The sequence below is a fragment of the Trichoderma reesei genome, assembly GCF_000167675.1.
Source record: "Trichoderma reesei QM6a unplaced genomic scaffold TRIREscaffold_1, whole genome shotgun sequence".
Taxonomy (NCBI): domain Eukaryota; kingdom Fungi; phylum Ascomycota; class Sordariomycetes; order Hypocreales; family Hypocreaceae; genus Trichoderma; species Trichoderma reesei.
The window spans coordinates 752,272-774,678 of record NW_006711148.1 but is presented as its reverse complement, the minus strand read 5'-3'; the positions used below and the strand labels follow the sequence as shown (position 1 = coordinate 774,678).

The window sequence follows — 22,407 nt, the reverse complement described above, 5'->3', positions numbered from 1 at the left end:
TGGCTGCCATCGAGAAGAGGAGAAAAAAAAAGTCTTTTTTTTTTATACCATAGCGTCTTGATTAAATTCCTCATCGAGGTCGTCGGTTGGACCGTGTCACTCTTAGGCGGCGGGCTAATCGATCTTTCTGTGGTTGGCTCGGGGTATCTCTGTGTTTCAGTTCCCTCCTCGATCGATAGGACTGGAATTCTTCCAAAAGCAATCCTTCTCTTCTTCTCTCGAATTCCCTCGTTTGGATCAAATCACGAAACTCTCATTCGGGAAGCAAAAATATGCCTCGGATATTTTCTCTGGCGCTGGGAGCGCTTGCTCTGGTCACGACGACGGCGACGCTGTGCACCCAAATCGCAGTCAGCGTCCGCATCTCCCACTCTTCCCCCGGCAGAGGATCCTCGACTGCCGCTGCAGTGTTCGAAGCTGCTCTTCTCATCCTCATCGGATGGCTCATCGCTGCCGATACTATCCCTTCGTTCCCGGGTCAGTCGAGATTGTGGAGGGGGGTCGTCTCCGGTCTCGAAGTCACGGCTTGTATAATTGCGACTGCGACCTCGCTCGCTGCTCTGGTGTACTTGGCGAGAGCGGACGGAGGCGAGAACAAGCACCTCCTCGTTGCGTCTTCCGTCACACTCGGACTGGCCGTTTCCACCCAGCTGGTATACTCCATATACCAGGTCCTACCCATCTCGTCTGATGCTGGTGGCGTCTCTTGGCCGGGCCGCAAGGACGAGGAGACCGGACGGTCACGCAAGATCAACCTCAAGGCCATCAGGTATAGCCAGACGATGCCCATTGTGGATGAGCCCAGCCCCATGGCAAAGCTCCACACTCGAAGCCGCCCGACTTCCGTCGACAACAAGTCAGTCGCCGAGACTGTTGCCTCGTCCGTCACGTACGTGGCCCAATCCATCCGGTCCGTCTCGAGCAGGCCAAAGACGACGCGCTCCTCAAGGGAAAAGGAGAGGAGCCGCTCCATGTCCGTCGACTCGACCGCCAACCGAAGCACCGTGGCTGATGATGCCTTTGACTCCTGGGACACGTCCGCGGTCGACGCTCACAACCGGGAGGCCGTGCTGGAGATTTCGACGCCGACGCAAAGCAAGCCTCGCGGGCTCGAGACGATCCCCGCCAGCCCCGTGCCCAGCCGCAGTCCCTCGCCAGCGTCCTTTGCCGACCTCGAGCCCCCGCGGATCCAAACCCGACGCCGGAGCCGAAGCTACAGCCCGGTATCCATCACGCGCGAGCTCCGCGACCTACCGACCCCAGGCAGCTCAGGCAGCGAGGCTCACATCCACCCCCTGTTCCGATCCGACTCCCCTGACCCGCACCCCTTTGCGACGCCTGGCACCATCGTCATGGCGGCTCCGGAGACGGCGCGGGTCCTCGTCCATCGACCGAGCAGCCTGTCGCTCAACCGTCTGAGGAGCGACAGCATGCCCAGCTCGCCCATGGGCTTTCCCAGGAACGACTTTGAATCCAGGTCGCTGAGGGGGAACCGGTCAGAGTTGGATCTCAGCAGCCAGCAGGGGTTTCCCTTTCCCGACAGGGGAATGGCCCCTCCTGCGCCTGAATGGCTGCGGAGGGAGCTGTGATAGGGATATTTTAACGACTTGACGTATTCGATTTTCTTCTTTCTCTTCTTCTTCTTCTTTTTGTGTCTTTGGCTTCTGACGAGAACCGCACGCTTTATATCAAATTCTCTCAGAGGGTGCCAGGAGAGCGGACCAAATGGGAAATACCTACTTATTGCAAGTTAGAAAGGGGACATGGGACGGACATGGCGATGATACCATTTGTTGTTGGATTGGGCCAAAGATTTTTAGATGAGCGTTGGCGTTGTATGACTTGTTACCTTTTGTTTCTTCCCCGCACATATATCGATCCAGGTATATACGTCACACCTCGAATCTTTATATTCGTTGGTTCGCAATATTTATTTAGCAAATGGAAGCAAGAAATTCACAGACCCTGAGGATCAAAGCTGAATAGAGTGAATAGCTACTACATTTACCTTGCCCTGACACAATGATCATACTAGAGTATGTCCGCGATTAAAGGGAACCTACCAAAGTACATGTAGACAGCGACTTTCGTCTGGCGCTTAGATGACAAATGAGGGGAGTGGCTAGCCAGCACCCCATGTTGAGGGTATCACCACTCATCTAGCTATCAGAAATAGTTGCCACTTTTTACTGCTATTGTAATAGGTAGGTAGTCATCATATATCATATAAAGAAATATTTATGCCATCACCCTAGAGCAGCCTATTACTCTGGTTAAATGCAGGTAGACTTGGAACGTTGAATAGGTAGGTAGGTACATACATGGAGCCAATGAAGTGCTGGCTACCTACCTAGCCACTCCCCAACTGAGGCTCAAATGGCGCTAGAAGACTGTCCATCTGCTGATCCGGGCATTCAAAGGCTGCAGGCAGTCGCCCAGTTTCCCCAATCGCAAGCAACTGCCAGCCTTGACGTATCGATGGCCTCTGATTGCGCTTATCGTGATATCACCAGGCAGCAGGCAGTCGCGGCGCATGTCGTCAGCGAGGCTGGGGCCGCATCTGCTGGGGAATTGCGATGTGCTTGTGAGACAGGAATTACCTACTGCGGTGTACCTTAGCTATTGAATGAGGCAGATACAGCGAGAAATGGTGGAATTGGGTAGATGCAAACAATTATTGCCCTCCATGTAATACCATGGATATTCAGCAGCAATCACCAGGTTGAGGCAAAGGTACTTGCTCATTAAGTCACTTGCGCAAACATCACCACCGTGCACATGCCAGACATGGACCGCCAAAAAACAATCTGCACGCAATGGCGGCGGTACCAGCGGCACCACCCAGGCCCAAGTACCGCAACCGAATCACATCACAGGGCTCTTTCAGGGCATCTGATCCCTGGCATCTCATTCGCCCGTGGACCCTCTTGCACCAGACCTCTTGCGCCTCTCGCAGTTGCCTTTTGCCGCTCTGCCACTTGTATCCAAACCCCACCTCTAGGCTGGAGGTAAGGTAAGTACTAAGGTACCTCTTCGCAAGTACCCTTTCTTCCCATTGCTGTGCAAAACCGCAGCCTGAATCACTTCCACCAGCCCGCGCCACTTCCTCCAATTCGAACCCTTCGCCTCGCCCTCCGCCATAGCTTCAATCTCGGCCTTCCATCACCAACTCTCGCCAGGGCATCGCGTCTGCTGCTGTTTCCGCTATAGAATCGGCTGTACTGCGGCGCACTTCTCCTACCGGCTCCCGCTGCTCGACTCTTTGCGCATCGACTCCCGCTTCGCAGCCGCCCGTCTGGCAACGACAACAGCTGGGCATCCCGCTCGACCTCTGAATCCCGGCCGCAACCAGCACAGCTGCCCATCATGAAGGTCACGTTCCGAGTACGTTGTGACGCTTGGCCCCGGAAGGATATGCGCAGAGATTTGTTACAGCTTTGCCATCCACCTGGAGTCTTTCTGTTCTCCTCGTCATCGGTGCTTTTGATGGCTGACGTATACCTCCCTTCCATCAGGACCTTAAGCAACAAAAGTTCGTCCTCGACGTTGAGCCTACGGACAAGGTACGACTGCCTGCCCTGTTGCCTCTCAGAAGGCCAACCCCCTATACGCTCTTTGGCTGCTAACAAGTGCCTGCTTGAACAGATCTCCGCCGTCAAGGAGAAAATCTCTGCCGAGAAGGGCTGGGATCCTAAGAGCCAGAAGCTGATCTACTCAGGTTTGACAAAGCTCGCCTTTGCTCCGTCGCACTGCACACCTGGTTCTGACTTGGCATAGGCAAGATCTTGAAAGATGACGATACCGTCCAGTCCTACAACATCGAGGAGAAGGGTTTCGTTGTGTGCATGGTGAACAAGGTACGTTCAACTATTAAAAGAACCTCGGCTGCGATGCTTCATCGTCTGATTCTAACCTTTTGCCACGTAGCCCAAGCCTGCTCCTGCTGCTGCTGCTGCCGCCGCACCGCCGCCCGCTACTCCTGCGCCGCCAGCGGCCGCCAGCACACCCGCCGCTCCCCCTGCGCCCGCCCAGTCTGCTACCCAAGCCGCCGCTCCTCCCGCAACCCCGACTCCTAACCGCTCGACGGGGACGCCCTCGGGCCTGGCTATGGGCTCTGAGCGGGCCGAGGCCATCGCAAACATGGAGGCCATGGGCTTTGAGAGGACCCAAATCGAGGCGGCCATGCGCGCTGCCTTTAACAACCCGGACCGAGCCGTCGAGTATCTTCTTACTGTAGGTAGCAGTACCCAGTATCTTTAGGATGGAACTATCACAGCTGACTGGGGACTTCAAGGGTATCCCGGAGAGCATCCAGCAGGAGCAGCAACAGCAGCGGGCTAACCCACCGCAGGCCGCCCCTGCAGCTGCTGCCCCTACCGGTGATGACGACGGAAGCGTTAATCTCTTTGACCTCGCTGCCCAGCGAAGAGGCGCTCCCGCCTCGGGCGGCTCACCGGCCGCGGCCACTGCTGCTGCTGCTGCCCAAGGTGACTTGGGTAACCTCGACTTCCTGCGCCACAATGCCCAGTTCCAGCAGCTTCGCCAGGTGGTCCAACAGCAGCCCCAGATGCTCGAGCCCATCCTGCAACAGCTTGGTGCTGGCAACCCCCAGCTTGCTCAGCTGATTGCGTCAAATCCGGACCAGTTCCTCCAGCTGCTTGGCGAGGATGCCGACGATGACGTCCCGTTGCCTCCCGGTGCCCAGGCCATTTCCGTCACAGAAGAGGAGCGCGATGCGATTGAGCGGGTTGGTGTTTTTCCTGCCTCAGACCCTTGATTGGGTCAGTCATGATGAGCTTAGCTAACTGTTTTTGTTCCAGTTATGTCGACTCGGCTTTGATCGTGACCAGGCCATCCAGGCCTACTTTGCATGCGACAAGAACGAAGAGCTCGCAGCCAACTTCCTTTTCGATCAGCCCGAGGACGACGAGCCACCGACGAACTAGGCGCAGAATCCGAGAGGATGAGTGATGTGGTCAGATATGATAATGAGTAGGAAAATACGTGGGAGGACGAATCGGACACTATCAGTACGACTTGACACAATGGGGCGTAGGAGAACTGGATGGCAAACCGCCACACTCATGTTGCTCATGGAAGAAACAAGTCTCGTCTACAGGTTAGCCGGCCAGACGAAGAAAGTGCCGGCTTGGAGGGCTTGGAGATGGATGGGGAACTGGGTAGTTCGAGACCGCTCTAAACAGGAACTGATGGAAGGTAATGGGATGGATCTTGGCAAAGAACGAAAATGTCCTCGAAGCCAAAAGACTCTTGTGTGTCTTGAGCCTCTTACTATTCGGTGGTCCTCTCAGCGCATAGTAAGACTGGTATAGGTTGGACCGGAACGCAGAAACAGGAAAACAAAAAAAGTAGTTTGTCTTGTTTGCTCCTTTGTCAATAAGAAACATGTAGTATGTGATTGATTCTGCATTTGACATGCTCGGAGAGAAGTAACATGAGAGCGAGAGAGAGAGAGAAAAAGTACCCATTAAGCAATCGCAAAGCCCGCCTGTCCTGAATAGATGAACCCTTCCGTCCCTGAAGAGTTTGCCCGAGCTTTCTCTGAGTGTCTCTGTTAACGCCGATTCTATGCTAACGGTCCAGAAGTGCAAAAGTAAGAAAAGAGATGAGCCATATCGGTGTTGCCCACGGAAGAAATTGACGCGGAAGAGGAAAAAGAAAAGGGGGGCAAATAAGAGAAGGAAAGTTTTGCCTAAGCCTCCCCAGCAAGAATCGGCTCGCCATTGAGCCCATACTGCACGGCCTGCTTGCCCTTCTTCTTGCCCTTCTTGCCCTTCTTGCCGTTGCCAGCGGCGTCCTCGTCGGCAAACAGCTCCTCGCGCTTCTTACGCATGACCTCGGCCTGCTCGTCGGCGATGCGCTTCTGCTCGGCCTCAAAGTCCTCCTGGATCTTGCGCTGCTCGGCCTCGATGCTCTCGACGGACTCGAACTCGATGCCGGTGAAGGCCTTGTACTCGTCAATGTCGATGCGCACCGTCTTCTCGCCGATGAGCGCCGCGTTGATGAGGTGCGGGCAGTGGCGCTCCTCGCGGTTGTACTTGAGCTTGACGTGCCGGCGCTGCTTGTTGGGGAACATCTTGGAGATCATCTCGAACTCGGTGCCGAACATGCGCAGGCCGCGGTAGAAGAGCTCCGTCTCCTCCTCGGTCCAGATGTTGGGGCCCTTGAGCTTGGACGTGTTCATGAAGGAGCTGCTGGTGATGAGGCGCGTGAAGTCGTTTTCTTCGACCGTTTCCATGTCGCCCCTTGTTGCGGCCGCGCGCGCGTGCCTGTCCATGACGAGCGAGCTCTGGTCGATGATGATCTGGCCGTCGACGATGCGGAACTGCGGCCCGGAGGCGGGCGCTGGCGTATTGGATGATGGCAGGGCCGTTCCTGCTGCTGCTGCTGTTGTAGTTGTTGGTGTAGCGCTTTTGCTCTTGACGGACGGGTCGTCTGGCGATGCTTCTGGGGCTTCGGATCCGTCGCGGCTGCCCTCGCCCATGAGCTTCTTCAGCTTGGACTTTATCCTGGATTGTCGCTCTCGCTCTCGCAGCTCGTCGTGGCGGCTGAATTTCTTGCCAATGTGCAAGTCCTTTGTCAGGTCGGTCATTTTGAGGTTCTGCAGATCGACGACCTGGCTTTCTGCGTCATCTGGTGTTACTGAGCGAGCTCTCCTCGCTCGTGTCCGCGGCGTTGCTGTCCCATCCTGGGTAGGCGACTTGCGCTTTTGCCTGGGCTTCGGGGCCGTCGATCCATCTTCGTTCGCTGGTGTTTTGCGCTGCCGCTTCTTCGGCGGCGCTTCAGCATCCGCGTCTGCTGATTCGGGCGCTTTCCTCCTACTCCTCGTCTTGGGGCCCGGGGGCGGTGCTGGTGTGGTGGCTTCAGTTGACTCTGCCGCCTCGGGGACATTCTCCTGGGTTTCTTGGGGAGCGCGTGGGGGGTCTCGCAGTTCCGGCGCAATGTTGTCATCTGCGATGACGGGAAGTGGCTCTCGGGGCTTGGGGGCGCTTGGCTGTTCCAAGGTTTGGGGACTTGTCGTTGTCGCGGCTTCTGCCTCTTTGCTTGGTTGTGTAGTTGAGGGTGGTGGAGCGCTTTGCTGTGTAGTTGAGAGCTCTGGAGCTCTTGGTTGCTGTTCGTTAGCCGGGATGGCTTGTTCTTGAGGTTTCAGGCCAGAGACATCCTGCGCGGGCGGTTCAGATGCGGCAATCGAGTCGGCTTTGGCAGTGCTGGACGGCTCTGGAGAGGCGACATTCTCAGGCTCGCTGGTGCCGGCGATATTGCTGGAGCCTTCCCTGGTCTCGGTCTCAACGCTCGGGCGCTCTACCGCTGCGATCGATGCTGCTGCCTCTGTCTCGGCGACATCTTTGTCGACCTGCACGTCGGTAGCGGGGACCGCGGGGCGAGGGCGAGCAGACGGGATCTTTGGCTTGAAGGCGAGGCCGCCCTTTTTCTTGAACATGGAGCTCATTGCTGGAAAATTCTCTGGATTTGCGGCGACAGAATCACGAGGCGCTCCGTTTGGGGGAGGTTCAGCGCTCAATCCATCTGACGGCGCAAGAACCTTGAAGTTGGTCCGGAGAAGTTGCGGCGCACAAGGACGGAAGCGTTGACGGGCGAGATGCTCCAAAAGCCGGCCAATGGAACTTTTTTTTCCTCCATGCACGAGAGACTGATTGCGCCTCGGATAAGGCCAGAAAAAGACACTGCAGAAGTGCAGGTGGGGTGCAGCCGCAGCGCCGCCGACGTTTTGCCGGGACATGCAGCCGATAAGCAGAAAACTCGGCCAGGCTAAGGACGGCGCTAGTCCGCATACAGGTGCGTGGACGTGCCTCTTCTGCTTTGCGGCAACTTCGAAATTTCAACCTCCTGGCGGCCTTTTTGACTCTTGCATCGCCCTTCCGCCCTCCCCCTCGCTGTCGCGCCGCCTCTGCACGAGCTTCTGCGCGCTTCCCGTCAGCCAGAGGATGTCGCTCGCCTAGCGCTGCGCTGCTTCATGATCCCTCAGCCGCACCATCGTCCTCGACACTCACTGGCGTGACGCGTTCTCATGCCTGTTGCAACGACCCCCTCTGCCTCACCTCGTCCATCCACGCTCGCCAAGATGGAGGACAGGAAACGACCCGCCATCAGCGGCGGTGAAGACCTGGCGCCTCCTCCCTCCAAGAGAGTTGCCATCAATGGCTCCAAGGCCAAAGACGAGAACGCGGAGATGAAGGAAGACTACTGGGTCGAGGTAGGTCGCATGCTTTTCCCCCCCTCCCCTCCCCTCCTCTCCACCCCCCGTTCCCGTCCAACCCGCGAGATTGCCTTGACGCGGATTGCATCCCGTCAACTGTCCCCGGGCCTTCCCTGCCCACCCTGCACACCAACCTGCTCGCCCTCGCCCTGTCAGCTGCCGCTCTCGTTGGGGGGTGTCGTTGCTGGATGATCGTGCTCACCAAGCCAGTGATGTTGCTCGTTACCCAGCGAGGGCAGTCAGTCGGCTTCTTTTGCTTTTTTTTGAGGAGGGAAAATCCACAAGATGAAGGGTACTCCGACACATCCGCTCTCTCTGCCTCAACATCACCTCACCGCGCGCTTCGTCTACCGTGACTCCACAACCCGTCATCACTACACACCGACTACCGCAATGCGTGGCGCTGACTAGCTGAAAAAAAAAAATCCAGGCATTTACGAAAGGAGCAATCTACCGGCAGATGCAAGAATACAGTCGCAAGGCTGCGACGGCCGAAGCGCGACTAGAAGAATTACACAAACGATCCGTCCATCACGACGACCATATCCGGATCGTCGACGCTTGGTGGCGACAGGTATGCACTTTTGCGACAATGTTGTTTGCTGCCTCCATTTGTTCCCGTCACGTCAAGCACGCAGCATCTAACCAATTCGCCATTGCAGATGTTAGAAGAACTCGAATTACTAGTGGAATCAGCAGTATCTACAACCGAGTCACGCGGTAGGTTTCCCTCGAATGGCAATGCGACGACTGTGATTGCAAACTCTAATATTCAAACCCAAGAGCTGCAATACTCCTATGTCTCAGGCATTGCCTTCAAGGATCTACAGCATTTCCAGAGCCATCTGCAGGAAATGGGAAAGTCAATCAAAACGAAGGCAGAGTCCCTGATCAACCGACTCGCTGCACAGAGAGAAAACATTGCGCCCAAGACAGCGGAGCTCGAAAGCCAAATCGCCAACCTCCTCGCCAAACAGAAGGAGTATCATCTGAATCTCGACAGGCTGAGCGCGGAGAAGGAACAGTTGTCGGAGCAGCTCAACGCCGCGACACTTAGGTATTTCAAAGCCGAGAAGAAGCTAGACCGTGCCAAGAGCGCGCAAGTCCAAAGGCTAGAGCAGCAGGCATTCGCCAATGCCACGCGCCCTGTCACGACGCCTACCGAGGGAGGATCAGAACCCAGCGAAGCCAACGGCAATGCACTCGAACTCACGATGAAGTATGAGGAGGCGGCGGCGACTGTATCGAAACAAAAGGAGCAGCTGGACTCGCTCTTTGCAGAATTGAAATCCTTGCAGGAGGAAAACACCACCCTCAAGTCTCGGCGAGAAACGCTTTCCGACGAAGACTACATCCGGACTGATGTCTTCAAGCAATTCAAGAGCCAAAATGAGGAGCTCATCAAGCGAGTCAACACGCTAGAAGCCTCGAGCAAGCAGCTGCGCGAAGAGGCCGAGAAGTTCCAAGCCGAGCGGACAGCATTCCGGGCTCAGCTCGAGGCCGATATGAACCAGGTGGCGCAGGATTACGAGGCAGATATTGCGGCACGAGACCAGGACCTGGCTCGCGTACGGTCTGCTCGAGACGAGATTCTGGCGGAAAACGTGCAGCGACGAGCAAATGCAGAGCAAGAGCGCATCGCCATGGAGCATATCAAGGAGCTGGTAGCGGCGAAGGAGGACAGAATATCTGCGCTGGAGTCGGAAGTTGCTCGTCTGAAGCCCGCTTCACCAACAGAAGGCGAAGAAGCGAGTGGTGGCTCAGACGCCGAGGCCCTATCAGAAGAGGAGCTACGGCAAAGATACAAGAAACTGAAGCAAGACTTTGACTCCATCAACCAGGAGCTGCCAGCGATGGAAAAGGCTTACAAGAAGATGAAGGACCTTGCTCAGAAGAAGGTTCTCGACTTTGTCGCTCTGGAGGAGAAGGTGGCTGTTCTCATTGCCGAAAAGAGCAAGGCAGACCAGAAGTACTTTGCCGCTCGGAAGGATGCCGATACTCGAAACGGCGAAATCAGGACCCTGCGGCACCAGAGCGTCAAATCCGCCGAGCTCATCGCCCAGTTGAAGGATTTCGAGTCCCAGACGCGGACCCTGCTAACCAACCTGGAGAAGCAATTGGCGGACCTGAAGCAAGCGAATGCGGTTCTGGTCACCGAAAACAAGAAGCTGGAAGCGAGCAGCCTGGAGGCTGCGAGGAGGTCCGAGTCCGTCGCGAAACAAGTGGCGGACCTGACCAACCTGGTCAAATCCAAGGACTCCTCCACAGCCATTATTCGGGAGCGAAACGCCATGCAGGAAGTCGAAGTCGAGAAGCTCAAGATCCGGATCGAGCACGTGCAGAAGGATCGGGATAGTTGGAAAAACAAGGCGTTGAGCAACTCATCAGAGGAAGAAGACATGCTTCGGGTACGTTTATGCTTTTTTCTCTTTGTGGCTACCCCTTTGAGCCACGCCCTTTGCCCTTCCGGAAGTACTAACAGTTTGTGTGTTGTAGACCATGGCTTTGTGCCCGGTGTGCCATGCCAACTTCAAGAACACAGCACTCAAGACGTGCGGCCATCTCTTCTGTAACAAGTGCGTGGATGACCGCATCAGCAATCGCATGCGGAAGTGTCCGAGCTGTTCCAGGGCATTCGACAAGATGGATGTCATGCAGGTTCACTTTTAAAGCTCGCTCGCTTTGCTCCCACCAAGGGGTGTGGTGCCATTCCAAGACTTGGGTTCATCTGTCACGCATGAATCTTTTCGCATTTGATTTTACGGAGAACTAATTAGAGGATTTTTCGACGTCATCACGAGGTCTATTCACTGTGTCGGTGGCGCATACGGTTGCTGTTTGGTAAGCGGTCGGGTCTACGGTCAGGGTTGTGTCTTTTTTTCTTCTTCCCCTTCTTTTTCACGATGTCTGCTGTTTTCCTTTTCACTCGCTTTATTGTCTGCCTGGTTTCTTTTACCACCTTTCATTATGTTCCGCCCCCCTCGGAAGGGTATAGGGGTCGGCGTGTTTGGACAATGTAGTATCAAATGTAGCACCAGTGTACGATATATGAGTATGAAAGGATACCGGTCAGGTAATGCTTCCTGTACATACAATATGAAGCAATTGATCATTCTTCCACAATCGAGAGGCGAGCCTCGTGATGCAAGACATGCCGTGACAGCCAAAATAGTCGGGCCAGTTCAATATTCAGTAGTCTTGAGGTATGTACTGGGCCCATTTCCTCACGAGCCCACCTGAACTTTAGAAAGGCTCTGAAGAATAGTAAAGCAAACGGTGTAATAGATTCATGCTACATCTTGCTCCAAATGAATAGAGAACCATATATCTCCGCCGCTCAAGACTCAACACCCAGCGCCTTGACACCCACAATCCTGCCGCCCTCGTCATCCCGCGAAATCACAAAGTACTCGGCCCGCGTCAGGTCCCTCGCGACTCTGTACACTCTGACGTCGTTTCCCTTTGTGGCCTCCCTCACGGCGTCGATGAGGTTGGCGTACTGCCCTTCCGAATCCCAGTCCACGGGATCCATGATGTCGATTTGAGCGTTTTCGGCATCCCAGTGGTGAATCAGCTTTGCGAATTCGACTATATCCGGGCGGCCCCCCCCCAGCCTACACGTTAGCAAACCTGCCCGCATAAATCCTTGTGTAGGAATTTTCTTTCTCCTTTCATGATTTGAAAGTGTGGAAGAGAGGGCGGGGATGGAATTGGAAAACTGACCTTCGTCGGGAAGTCCTCCCTCGCCCTTCCACCGCAACGACACCCCGCTAAAGGGCTCGTCCGCCTCACTGACGTAGAAGGCATCCCGAAGAGCCTCGGCAATGCTTTTTGGGATTTCGGCGCCGTCGTCCGTAGCCTTGAATGTTCGCTGCGCTGCTCCTCCTCCCTGCGATCTTTGCGCTGCTGCTGCTGTGGCTCTGCCCTCGTCGGCGTCTTGGTTCGCCTTGTTGAGGAAGGCCATGTAGTCTTCGTCGCTGGCCATTTTTCTGTGAATTGGTGGTGTGCTTGATAGGAATCGGGGTGTTGGCGCGGAGATGCGAGGGATGATAATGGCGGCGGCGGCGGCGGCGTTGGTTGTTGTTGTTGTTCGTGGGAGTGGGAGGTTGCTTATCGGAAGAGAGAGGCGTGTGATTTGGTGTGCTCGTTTTGCGGGTGGAGAGAGCGCGCTGAGTATGGATTTGTGAAGGGTTGGCATGGGGGAAAAAGAAGTCGGGGTTTTGGTGTAGTGAAGGTGGTTTTGAAGGGGGAGTTTGAGAGACGATGCTCTCGTGGGATTTGAAGCTCAAGGTCGGAGTCAGCTCGAGGCGGGGTGACGTCAATGCAGACAAACCTATTGCGCGCTATGGACTGATAGGTATGTATGTCGCGTACTACGAAGTGTCAAAGCTGCAAATCATGATTTTTTTAGTACCTAGTAGTAGTAAGATAAGGTATCTTTAAGGATGGAGAAACATCGAATGACTCGATTGTAGTTTTGAAGCTTCTATATCGGCTGTTTGCACACTTTCTTTACTTCTTTCGGTTACATAAGTACCTATCGTGATGCAAGAAGCTCGGAAGCGGAAAACTCTACCTCTACGCCTGTTCCCGGTTGAGTACATGGGACAAACAAATGGAACAAGAGAATTTCTTCAAAACAAGACACTATGGAGCTCTATAAATAAGAAATGCAGACAGCGAGAAAAAAAAAACAAAAGCATAAAAACTGCGTCATCCGGAACTCGAATCCGGGCCTCAACTTTTCAATCGTGAAATGGAAGAGTTGAATCCTAACCCCTAGACCAATGACGCCTCTGTGCGTTGGATAATCCGCCGGAAGCGGAGACCCACTGACGGAATTTGAGCGTTATACTTTGCTCTTATAGACCCTTTGTTTGGGCAGCCCAGCTCTTTCGCATGTGACTACTAGTACTACCTAGGTACCTAGTATTACCTTACCATGTATGGATAGGTACTAGGTAACTTGTCTACCAAGACATTCATTGTGGGCGTACAACTACAATGCCGAATTGAAGGGACATGGGTATGCTGTATCGCTGAATGAGACACTGCATTTGTACCTAGACAATCACCAGTCCCAGACTTACCTTACCTAGGTAGAAACGTCACCGTCTGAAAGTTAGCACGATACCTCTGTGGGTATCGGTCCTCTGCTCGCCTTTTGAGTATCTCCATAATAATACTAATTCCAAACCAGACTTCTGCAGGGACCGGCAAAACGTCGGCCTCGTCTCAAGTCGACAAGATTAGCGGCTGCCAGGGGCAAGCCTTACGTGGCTGAAATTCAATGCTGCCTGTGCTGTGCGTGTGCCTTCTCACAGCTGACTGCGCCCCACGCCAGATCATCCTGTTCGCCGCGATCAATCGACTGTCTTTTTTCTTTTGCTGGCCATCCAATCCAATCCTCCTGTGTCCCTTGTTTCTCCTCTTCACTGCTTGCTCACGCAATCTCGCTGCCCGGCTGTGCGAGTCTCCTCCGCCGATTCGCGACTTCTCAATCCCTTCCTCGACGTCTCCAGTCTGCTCTGGCCGAAAGCAATCCTCTTCTCCCCCCCGGTTCAAACTCCTTCGAGGCGACGACCAATCGACAGCCCTCCAATATGGATGCGCCAGAGCCTGAACAGACCCCTTTCGCGGCGGTCACAGCCCACACCACCAGGCTGCAGAGAGTGCGTTTGCGCGGCCTTTGGTTGAACTTGCGTTGTTGGCCTGTCCTGCTAACTGTGGCCAGCATTACCAAGCGATCCTGGACCAGTCAACTCCGTATGTTATGTACCGATGGATTGGCACCGGCGTGGCCCTGGTTGTCTTCTTCCTGCGCATCTTCTTCGCGCAAGGATGGTACATTGGTAAGTGCAGCGTGGCCCGAAAAAGCCATCAAGAAGTTTGATACGGACTAGAAATGGGGTTGCAACGCGAGATCCGAAGCTGACTCTTTTGTCTTTTCATCTGCGCAGTTGCCTACGCGCTCGGCATCTACCTCTTGAACCTGTTCCTGGCTTTCCTCCAGCCCAAGTTCGACCCCTCCAACGATGCGCTCGATAACGAGATGGAGGATGGCGCCGTCGGCACTCTGCCGACCAAGCAGGACGAGGAGTTCAAGCCCTTCATCAGGCGTCTTCCCGAGTTCAAGTTCTGGTACTGGGCCACGAGGGCCATTGGCATCTCGTTCGTCTGCACTTGGTTCTCCATCTTTGACGTGCCCGTCTTCTGGCCCGTCTTGGTCATGTACTGGCTCATTCTCTTTGTCCTCACGAGTAAGCGTCATTCCCAAAAGACCCTCCGTCTGCCCTCAATCTGCTAACGTAACCCTGCAGTGCGCCGACAGATCCAGCACATGATCAAGTACCGCTACGTGCCCTTTACCATTGGCAAGAAGTCCTACATCAAGGACCGATCGTAGACGGACTGGCCAACGACCAGGGTGGAGACAGAAAGGTGGTCTCTGCTCGACAAGACTTCGAATCGAAGGAAGCGGGAGGCTGTTTGCTGGGCTGGCGTGAGCCCCGAGCCACTGGGCACTTGCCTACGCGTGTCACGATGATTTGTACGGGCTTGGTGCAACAGAGACGTGTGCGGGACACAATGGGGCCTGGGGAAGAGATCTTTTACTCTTGCACACAAAAGCAAAGAAAAGCACAGGGCCTGTTAACTGAATCCTTAAAAGGCGTAGACGGATGGGTTAGACTCGGGATGACTGATACGAAACGCATGGGAACCAGGTCTTGGAGACGAGCTCTCGCAGGGAGCGAGTAGTTACCTATATTTATTTAATGAGATAGCTTTTTATACGCTTTACAAGACAGCAATATGTATTCTTTTCTCTTTATTTTTCTTGGTTGCTCCCTCAATTATTCCTGTTATTAATTGAACTTGCTTTATTTGAGTCTCTCTTTCTCTTGAAGTTGGGTGGGAATTTGCTGCTGCTGCTGCTGCTGCTGTTGCTGCTGATATTGGGCCTATCCGCTGCAGCCAGTCGCGTTGGTGGGGAGCCACTTGAGGCTGCCGCAGAATTGCAGCCTCGCCTTTTCTGAGCTGCGCGCGACTCTTTTTTCCCTCCCATCATCACCGACACTCCACCACGTCCCTCTCCAGATCGCCCCTCGAACCCGGCAATTGAGGGCATCGGCGTCGAATGCCCTTGAGGAGCAACTCGATTGAAGAGGAGTTTAACCCTGCTTGCAGCTGGCAGCCTCAGCCTCGTGTCGACAGATTGGCCAGCAAACGAGAAGTCGGGGGGAAAAGGGATCCACGATGTCGTCGTCCTCAGCAGCTCGCTCGGGCGAGCGCATGATTCACCAGGACTTCATTGCGCGCATCCGCTTCTCCAATGCTCTGCCCCCTCCGCCGAACCCCCCCAAGCTGCTCGACATCCCCAACACCGGCCTCGCGAGCGGACAGTACACGACGCCTGGCTTCGCCTCACGTCTGGCGCGAGAGCAGCCGCTGAACATTGAGGCTGATGCAGAGCTGGGCATGCCGCTGGATCTGGTGGGAATGCCGGGCGTGTTTGACGGAGACGAGCGATGTGAGTTTAACTTGACCCTTCCTGTTTGATGTCTTTCCTTTCGTGACGGGGCACCCCCAAGTTCTGACCTGGGAACGTGTCCTCGCCAGCAATCCAAGCATCATCACAGCCACCGCCCGTCCACCCGCACGATCGCGCCCTCCTCAGACCCATCGCAGCCCTCGGCAAGCCCAAGGTCGCCGAGGCAAACGTCTCCTTCCTCCGCCGAACGGAATACATCTCGTCCCTGATGCCGAAACGCCTCGAGGCGAACCACCCCAGAGCGCTGCTGGCTAAGAACCGGCGGCCGGCTAAGCGCCCCGAGCCCGCCGCCGACTCGCCGCAGGTCATCAAGCGCAAGATTGACAAGAGCTTCGAGATTGCCGAGCAGGACCTCAAGGACCCCAAGCGCGTCAAGCACCCGTCCAAGAAGCACCTCAAGCTGGTCGACGCCGCGCCCCTGCTGCCGGACCTGGACGCGTTCCCCGACTCGGGAGCCTACGTCACCATCAAGTTCCTCACGAACCCCGTCTCCAGCTCCAGCGAGTACGACACCCGCCTGCGCAGCGGCCTGTTCCGGCCGATAGACCGCACGGCCGCCGAGGAGGCCGCGCTCGAGGCCGCCATGGAGGCCTACACCCAGGACCCCGTCAACAACCCCAAGCCGGCCAACCTGATGAACTACGACTTCTACCTGGGCCAGACCCGCGCCGACGCCGACCGCTTCCGCCGCAAGTTCGACGTCGACGACCCCAGCCACGACGACGACGACCTGTACACGCACAAGGCGGACACGGGCGGCTACTTCCAGTTCAACAGGATCCGGGCGTACGAGACGGCCCAGGAGACGGAGCTCGACCACCCGACCAAGTACGAGGACGAAATCATCCTGGCCGTCAACGACGACACGACGTACCCCAAGCAAAAGGCCGTCTACTACTACCCCATTATGCAAAAGTCCACCATCCGGCCCCAGCGCACCAAGAACATTGCGCGCACAAACTATGGCCTGGCCGACGACGACGAGGCGCAGGTCGTCGACCAGCTGGACCTCACCGTCGAGGATCCCACCGAGGAGATGCGCGGCGCGATGAAGATGTACGCGGAGCACCCTCTCGGCTGGGACCAGGAGGAGGGCGCCGAGGAGCACGAGCACGAGCAGGAGCACGAGCACGAGCACGAGCACATCGAGCAGTCGATTGAGGACGCCGACGTCGATGCCGACGGGGAAGAGGCCGAGCGGAATGGAGCCTCGAGCCCGGGAGGACAGGAGCGGTCTCCTTCTGCGCATCGCGATGCTGAGGGTGACGAGGATGAGGATGAGGATTAGGAGCGTTTTGCTGGCGTGAATTGAGGAGAAGTTGGGAGTTGGGGACGTGTTTCGTTAAAAGTGGCATCTTTTCCTTTCCCTATCTTTGTGTGATTTTCCGAATCTTTGAGAGGGGATGAGTGAAGGTTGGGCCTTGCATCACAACGGTTCTCATCAGGTATATAGATGGACAGTAATGAAAAATGCGTGGCCCCTTTTACTAGTAATTCTACCGCGGACCAAGTTCGTTCACGAGTATATGTATACAATTGCCCCCCAAGTCTGTCCTGTTTGAGTTCGTGTATCCCCAAGATGATGTAGAGTGTAGAGACATGTAGTAAACTATGGTAGTATTACTCTTATACAAGGCCCAATGATGCTTTATTCTCCCATCATCATGCCCTCCCAGCTCGTATCTGAAATCCAAGATTCTCTCTGTTATCGTCGATGACCCGTGCATATCTGCAAAAGAAAGCCCAGTCAGTACCCATCACAAGAGCTTACCTTCACGCTACAACAGAAATCAAAGAAAAAAAGAAGAAGAAAAGGGGGGGGCAAGAGAGAGAAACTCACTCCAAGAGCAACCTGAAAAACCACACCTCCATATCCTCCTTCCTCACCGCCCGATTCGCCCACTCGCGGCTCTCCTCCGCAATCTTGCGCCCCTCGGCAGCCCCCTCGGGATCCTCGTCGACGAAGCGCACCGCCTCGAGCCAGTCGTCCCCCTGCAGGCTCAGCGGCACGTAGTGCACCCACGGCCTCAACCACTCGCCGTGCCATTCCCGGAACAGCGCGAGCTTGAAAGTCAGGCTGCGGCTCTGCAGAAAGGCGTAGAACCGGCCGGAGAAGGCGTTGCCGTCCATGTCGAGGAGGTACTTGTACCCCCAGGCGTCTTGCTGGTCGACCGGATCGACCACGTCAAAGAACTGCTTCTGGGCCTCGCAGTCTCCCGGATCGCACTGCCCGACGTGAGAAAAGTGAACGTCGACGAGCTTTTGGTAGTCGCCGCGGGGCACCTCTTTGGGCTCCCATTGGGGGCTCTCGGGGGTGCCGCTGTTGGCCATGATCTTGGCCTGCTCCTTGGAGTTGATCTTTTGAACAAAGTGCTGGCGGTGATGCCGCCTCCAACCGCCGTTGCGGCTGTAGCCTCCGGTCGTGGAACCTCGCCAGTAGAGCTTGCTCTCCTTGTCGTCCCAGGACATGTCGTTGCTTTCGTTGTACGCGACCTTCTTGTACCAGTACCACGGAGACGGGTAGACAATGTCCCCGTAGGACGATATCTTGGACTGGGAGAAGACGGGCAGCAGGTCGTGGGTGATCATGAACGTGTTTGGGCGGTCAAAGAAGCCATACGTCGAGCTGAGGGACGGCGTAAGGCAGATGTCGGACATGGCAGTGGCGTTGTACACGAAAGCGAGATCGCTGACGCCGTACCGGCTCAGATCGTCGGCGCGCTCGTCTTCGAGGATCCTTGCCTGGCTGTCTGGCGGACAGGACAGGCGGGAGTCTGCCCAGGTGGACTGGTGCCGGATGTTGCTGAAGCGCGTGAGCTTTGTCTCCTTGAACGTCTTGCCGTCGTTGAGGTCGGATGGCCTTGCTGAGAAGTCGTTGACGAGCTTCGTTTTGCCGCTCAACGCGGCCATGGTCTCGTCCTTGGCTTTGCTAACGAGGCGAGACAGGTCGTCATGCGGAACAACAACTCGAGGCTCGTCGTGGATGTTGAATGCCAGATCCATGTCCGGCAGGTACTGTAGAAACTTGTCCATCATGCCCTTTGTGGCATTCTTCTGCCACTCGAACCCATGCTCCATGTGCGTAATCTCATGATCGCGGATAGCAACACCCAACAGCCCGTTATCATATCCCAGCGCCTCCGTCACCCTTGCGCGGAGCGTCCGCGGCTGCAGCCCCCAGTAGGGAGTCATCATGTCGTGGATGGTGTCAAACTCGTCAATCAGCTGCACCTTGTTGCTCACGGCGAAGTCGTACCACTTGTCAAAGTGCGGAGGAGGCGGGATGCCGTATCGCCTGCGGTACTCTTTGACGGCCTCTTCCAGAGACGTGGACTGTCGTTTCCTGACCTCGGCGAAGTCGTGCTGGGCATCTCTCATGAGGTGGATGATTGGATGTGATGCTGCATCGGGGGCCTTTTTCGGCTTTGGGCCTCCTGTAACGACGGGTGAGTCCTGCCATGTTACTGGACCTGGTGAGGCTGAGATTTGTGCTGATGTCGTTGGTGAAGGTGGTGTTGATGCTGAGGCGGGTTGTTGCAGTGGTTGCTGATGCTCTTTCTCATGGTGCTGAGGCTCCGCAAGAGGATTTGCTGCTATCCTGAGGCCATCGTCAAGTTTTCCGATGAGAGAGTATGCGCAAAAGCACAAGACCAGAGCAGCCACAGCGATGAAAAGGGGACGCCGCCGCATCTCGAGATTGACCCAAGAATCCACTCGCTCAGTGAAGGTGAGACAATCGCATCGCTGGAATCAAGGCGGGAGAAGAAGGAGTAAAACTACCAATTCCAATTCCCCAACGAGAGCTCATAGAGCAACAGCCTAGCGACTCAGTTTCGCTAATAAGAATGATAATCAAGTCATGGCAGTTCTTGAACGGAGCTTGTCTCCTGATGAGGAGCAAAATGATTTGTTTTGTTTACTTTGCGCAGGTGGTGATGGCAACCCATTTGCAGGCACTTGTCCACCTTATTGGTGGAGACGTGCTAGCTTGACCAGAGATTACATAAGGACAGTATCGGGGTCTCAGCTGAGATGCCGTGCATACAGACTCAGGAATCACAAACAAGTTGAAACGGAAACGTAATTTTGGGCTTTCTCATCTGTGGTATATTGCCAGTGTACGCTAAGCTCAAAGGTGGAAAACCCCAGTATAAATCAGAAGATGCTGATCACTGTCACCGCGATCACCATTGGAACGCCGAGAATGCCCAAACCCGTCTTTTTTGTTTATTGATTCCTCTCTACCGCCAAATTTTGGTTTTTGTTTGTCTAGTAGAAGAAGCCAATGATCTTGCCGGCAACGTGCTTTCGTCGGGCCTCCTCGTGGTCCATGATACCAGCAGAGGTGGTGAGGATGACATAGCCGAACTGACGGGCAGGCAGCAGCTTGACGACCCACTTCTCGAGATCGGCCAGGCGGACGTTGTAGCGGGGGGAGATGACACCAGTCTTGTTGAGACTATTCACGGGCAAGTTAGACAACGAAGTTGCGCGGTGTTGCCACTCTCTAAGGGCGACTTACCGGCCGTTAAGCTGGACGACAATCTTGCCAGAGCGGTGGTCGTCGACCTCCTCGAACTCGCCAATGTAGCCTGCAAAGAGAACATCGTCAGTAATGTTGCGGAAGATCTCAGGCGACTTGTAACGTGATAAAAAGAGCGTGAAAAATCTGTAGAAAATCCACCGCAGGATAATATATCGGCAACTTATAGGGGCTGGACCGTGGTGCGGTATCGATCGTAGCCCTAGTTATCATGCCGAAGAGGAGGGCAAAAGAAAAGCAAACAAGACGAGGCATCGCAAATTCCGTCCAAACGTACCGTGGCGCTGCATGACCTGCAGGAACTTGACAATGACCTTGGAGCTAGGTCGGATCAGGACCTGACGCTTGCCGGCCTTCTCGGCATTGTTGATGGAGTTGAGGGCGTCGTGGAGAACGGAAGTGCGGACCATTTTGGCGGTATTTGGTGTCGAGAGGAGATTCTCAAGTCGGGTTTGGAAATGAGGTATCTGCCACACAAGCGACGTTAGACTCGGAGTGGCCCATGAGCATGGAGAGTGCCCTCAGCGATCCGTCGACGAGGGTTCAGCCCGCTCATTGCCGAAGGGGAAAGAGGAAAAGCAGCGTATCGCCAAACGCCGGCCATCGAAGAAGGACGTGTGCTCGCAGGGAACAGCAGCAGCGCGATGCAGCAGCATCACGGCGCGTTCTGATCCCATCGACATTGTTCGCTCATCATCCGGGCCGGCGTCGACGATTGCTGTCCCCGGCCACAATAAAAGGCGTCATCCTGCCATGTCGGTATCGCCGTCAGCGGTGACCAAAGGCCATACGTACCTCGTTGTTCCAAGAGTTTGGCTGAGGAGTAGGTAGGAAGGAAAAAAAAGATCGTAGGAGGAGCTGAGATCGATAAAGCGAAAACTCGGTTCCCGCCAGGCTCAGGCTCAGGCTCCGGCTGCTGCGGGTCCAGCCTCGTTGGTGCGTTGTGTGCCCTGGTGGCCCGTGCGCGCAAAAATGCCCTAACGCTTGCACACTCGGTTGCCTTGATTTCGGCAAATCCCCGTTATCCTCAATCTCTACTACCACCTGTTCCGCGCACGACGCAAAAACCCCCGTCACTAATTCTTCACACATCAATTCAATCTTCGAGGATCGCCCGACAAGAACAACAATCAAGATGGTGAGTTTATCGCCCAGCTCCTAGACTCCCGGGAATCGCCAATGTCGGAACGAAGCTCGCCTCTCGTCTGTTTTCTTTCTGCGCCTTGCGCTTGCGAAATGCGAATTGCACGGAGGAATTGAGCCCCTCGCCGAACATGCGAACTCGTCGATTCGCGAAACTTTTCCCCTCCATGAGCAAGCAGGAAATTGGGAGCGCAGCGCTAACAAAGGGATTTTTGCGAAACTGCAGTCGGACGTAGAAGAGAACAACGCCCCCGAGGTCGCCGAGGAGGTTGAAGTTTCCGGAGATGCCCCCAAGGGCCAGATGTCCGTCCTGGACGCCCTCAAGGGTGTTCTCAAGCTCGCCCTCATGCACGACGGTCTCGCCCGCGGTCTCCGTGAAGCCTCCAAGGCTCTGGACCGTCGCCAGGCCCACATGTGCGTCCTGAACGAGAACTGCGAGGAGGAGGCCTACAAGAAGCTGGTCATCGCCCTCTGCAATGAGCACAAGATCCCTCTCATCAAGGTTCCCGATGGCAAGCAGCTCGGCGAGTGGGCCGGTCTCTGTATGTGATGTCCCTGATCTGGGTCTTGAAGACCAAGAAGAAAGCAGAGGGGAATACGATTTACTTACACTTTTGCTAGGCGTCCTGGACCGTGAGGGTAACGCCCGCAAGGTCGTCAACTGCTCCTGCGTCGTGGTTAAGGACTGGGGTGAGGAGTCCCAGGAGCGCTCCATCATCCTGAACTACTTCCAGACTTCCCAGTAAGGGCATGGACGGCGTTGAAATAAAAAGGTTATAGAGGTGCGGTCTTGGTTTCTCTTCAGGACGCGTGGAAAAAACGACTTTCTTTAGGGTTGTACTCTAGGCCTAACAACACGGCCATCTTGCATGACGGGGAAATAAAAAAAGGAATTAAGAATCAAGTGACCTGCTGGCTTCTTTTCTGTGA

General features: G+C 55.3%; 10 protein-coding genes across 10 annotated transcripts; 6 read left to right on the top strand and 4 right to left on the bottom strand.

Moving 5' to 3' along the window:
• Positions 1-272: 272 nt before the first annotated feature.
• On the top strand, positions 273-1,589 carry TRIREDRAFT_102582 (uncharacterized protein; the record flags this gene model as incomplete). Its single annotated transcript, XM_006961533.1, has 1 exon — positions 273-1,589. One exon carries the CDS (start codon positions 273-275, stop codon positions 1,587-1,589), a length of 1,317 nt encoding a protein of 438 aa, XP_006961595.1.
• Positions 1,590-3,366: 1,777 nt separating this feature from the next.
• Positions 3,367-4,946, top strand: TRIREDRAFT_102581 (uncharacterized protein; the record flags this gene model as incomplete). Its single annotated transcript, XM_006961532.1, has 6 exons — positions 3,367-3,384; positions 3,516-3,563; positions 3,783-3,857; positions 3,928-4,233; positions 4,295-4,747; positions 4,821-4,946. The coding sequence occupies 6 exons, from the start codon at positions 3,367-3,369 to the stop codon at positions 4,944-4,946; spliced, it is 1,026 nt and encodes a 341-aa protein (XP_006961594.1).
• Positions 4,947-5,713: 767 nt separating this feature from the next.
• On the bottom strand, positions 5,714-7,530 carry TRIREDRAFT_21174 (uncharacterized protein; the record flags this gene model as incomplete). Its single annotated transcript, XM_006960912.1, has 2 exons — positions 7,397-7,530; positions 5,714-7,183 (listed from the first exon to the last, which is right to left on the bottom strand). The coding sequence occupies exons 1-2, from the start codon at positions 7,469-7,471 to the stop codon at positions 5,714-5,716; spliced, it is 1,545 nt and encodes a 514-aa protein (XP_006960974.1). The 5' UTR covers positions 7,472-7,530.
• Positions 7,531-8,104: 574 nt separating this feature from the next.
• On the top strand, positions 8,105-10,909 carry TRIREDRAFT_102579 (uncharacterized protein; the record flags this gene model as incomplete). The annotated part of the gene is made up of 5 exons (XM_006961531.1): positions 8,105-8,236; positions 8,670-8,836; positions 8,902-8,903; positions 9,047-10,647; positions 10,736-10,909. The coding sequence occupies 5 exons, from the start codon at positions 8,105-8,107 to the stop codon at positions 10,907-10,909; spliced, it is 2,076 nt and encodes a 691-aa protein (XP_006961593.1).
• Positions 10,910-11,576: 667 nt separating this feature from the next.
• Positions 11,577-12,224, bottom strand: TRIREDRAFT_1777 (uncharacterized protein; the record flags this gene model as incomplete). Its single annotated transcript, XM_006960858.1, has 2 exons — positions 11,577-11,827; positions 11,963-12,224. 2 exons carry the CDS (start codon positions 12,222-12,224, stop codon positions 11,577-11,579), a joined length of 513 nt encoding a protein of 170 aa, XP_006960920.1.
• Positions 12,225-13,617: 1,393 nt separating this feature from the next.
• TRIREDRAFT_43802 (golgi membrane protein rer1) lies at positions 13,618-14,938 on the top strand. The gene is made up of 4 exons (XM_006961003.1): positions 13,618-13,911; positions 13,974-14,091; positions 14,200-14,499; positions 14,560-14,938. Exons 1-4 carry the CDS (start codon positions 13,843-13,845, stop codon positions 14,643-14,645), a joined length of 573 nt encoding a protein of 190 aa, XP_006961065.1. The 5' UTR covers positions 13,618-13,842; the 3' UTR covers positions 14,646-14,938.
• Positions 14,939-15,496: 558 nt separating this feature from the next.
• TRIREDRAFT_53437 (RNA polymerase II-associated protein) lies at positions 15,497-17,079 on the top strand (the record flags this gene model as incomplete). Its single annotated transcript, XM_006961530.1, has 2 exons — positions 15,497-15,770; positions 15,860-17,079. The coding sequence occupies 2 exons, from the start codon at positions 15,497-15,499 to the stop codon at positions 17,077-17,079; spliced, it is 1,494 nt and encodes a 497-aa protein (XP_006961592.1).
• Positions 17,080-17,453: 374 nt separating this feature from the next.
• Positions 17,454-19,223, bottom strand: TRIREDRAFT_73722 (uncharacterized protein; the record flags this gene model as incomplete). The annotated part of the gene is made up of 2 exons (XM_006961129.1): positions 17,632-19,223; positions 17,454-17,520 (listed from the first exon to the last, which is right to left on the bottom strand). Exons 1-2 carry the CDS (start codon positions 19,167-19,169, stop codon positions 17,454-17,456), a joined length of 1,605 nt encoding a protein of 534 aa, XP_006961191.1. The 5' UTR covers positions 19,170-19,223.
• A 634-nt stretch (positions 19,224-19,857) lies between these two features.
• rps22 (ribosomal protein S22, S8 family) lies at positions 19,858-21,142 on the bottom strand. The gene is made up of 4 exons (XM_006961128.1): positions 21,130-21,142; positions 20,612-20,801; positions 20,314-20,383; positions 19,858-20,250 (listed from the first exon to the last, which is right to left on the bottom strand). The coding sequence occupies exons 2-4, from the start codon at positions 20,742-20,744 to the stop codon at positions 20,061-20,063; spliced, it is 393 nt and encodes a 130-aa protein (XP_006961190.1). The 5' UTR covers positions 20,745-20,801; positions 21,130-21,142; the 3' UTR covers positions 19,858-20,060.
• Positions 21,143-21,402: 260 nt separating this feature from the next.
• rps12 (ribosomal protein S12) lies at positions 21,403-22,393 on the top strand. The gene is made up of 3 exons (XM_006960911.1): positions 21,403-21,472; positions 21,704-22,019; positions 22,099-22,393. Exons 1-3 carry the CDS (start codon positions 21,470-21,472, stop codon positions 22,221-22,223), a joined length of 444 nt encoding a protein of 147 aa, XP_006960973.1. The 5' UTR covers positions 21,403-21,469; the 3' UTR covers positions 22,224-22,393.
• The last annotated feature ends 14 nt before the right edge of the window (positions 22,394-22,407 follow it).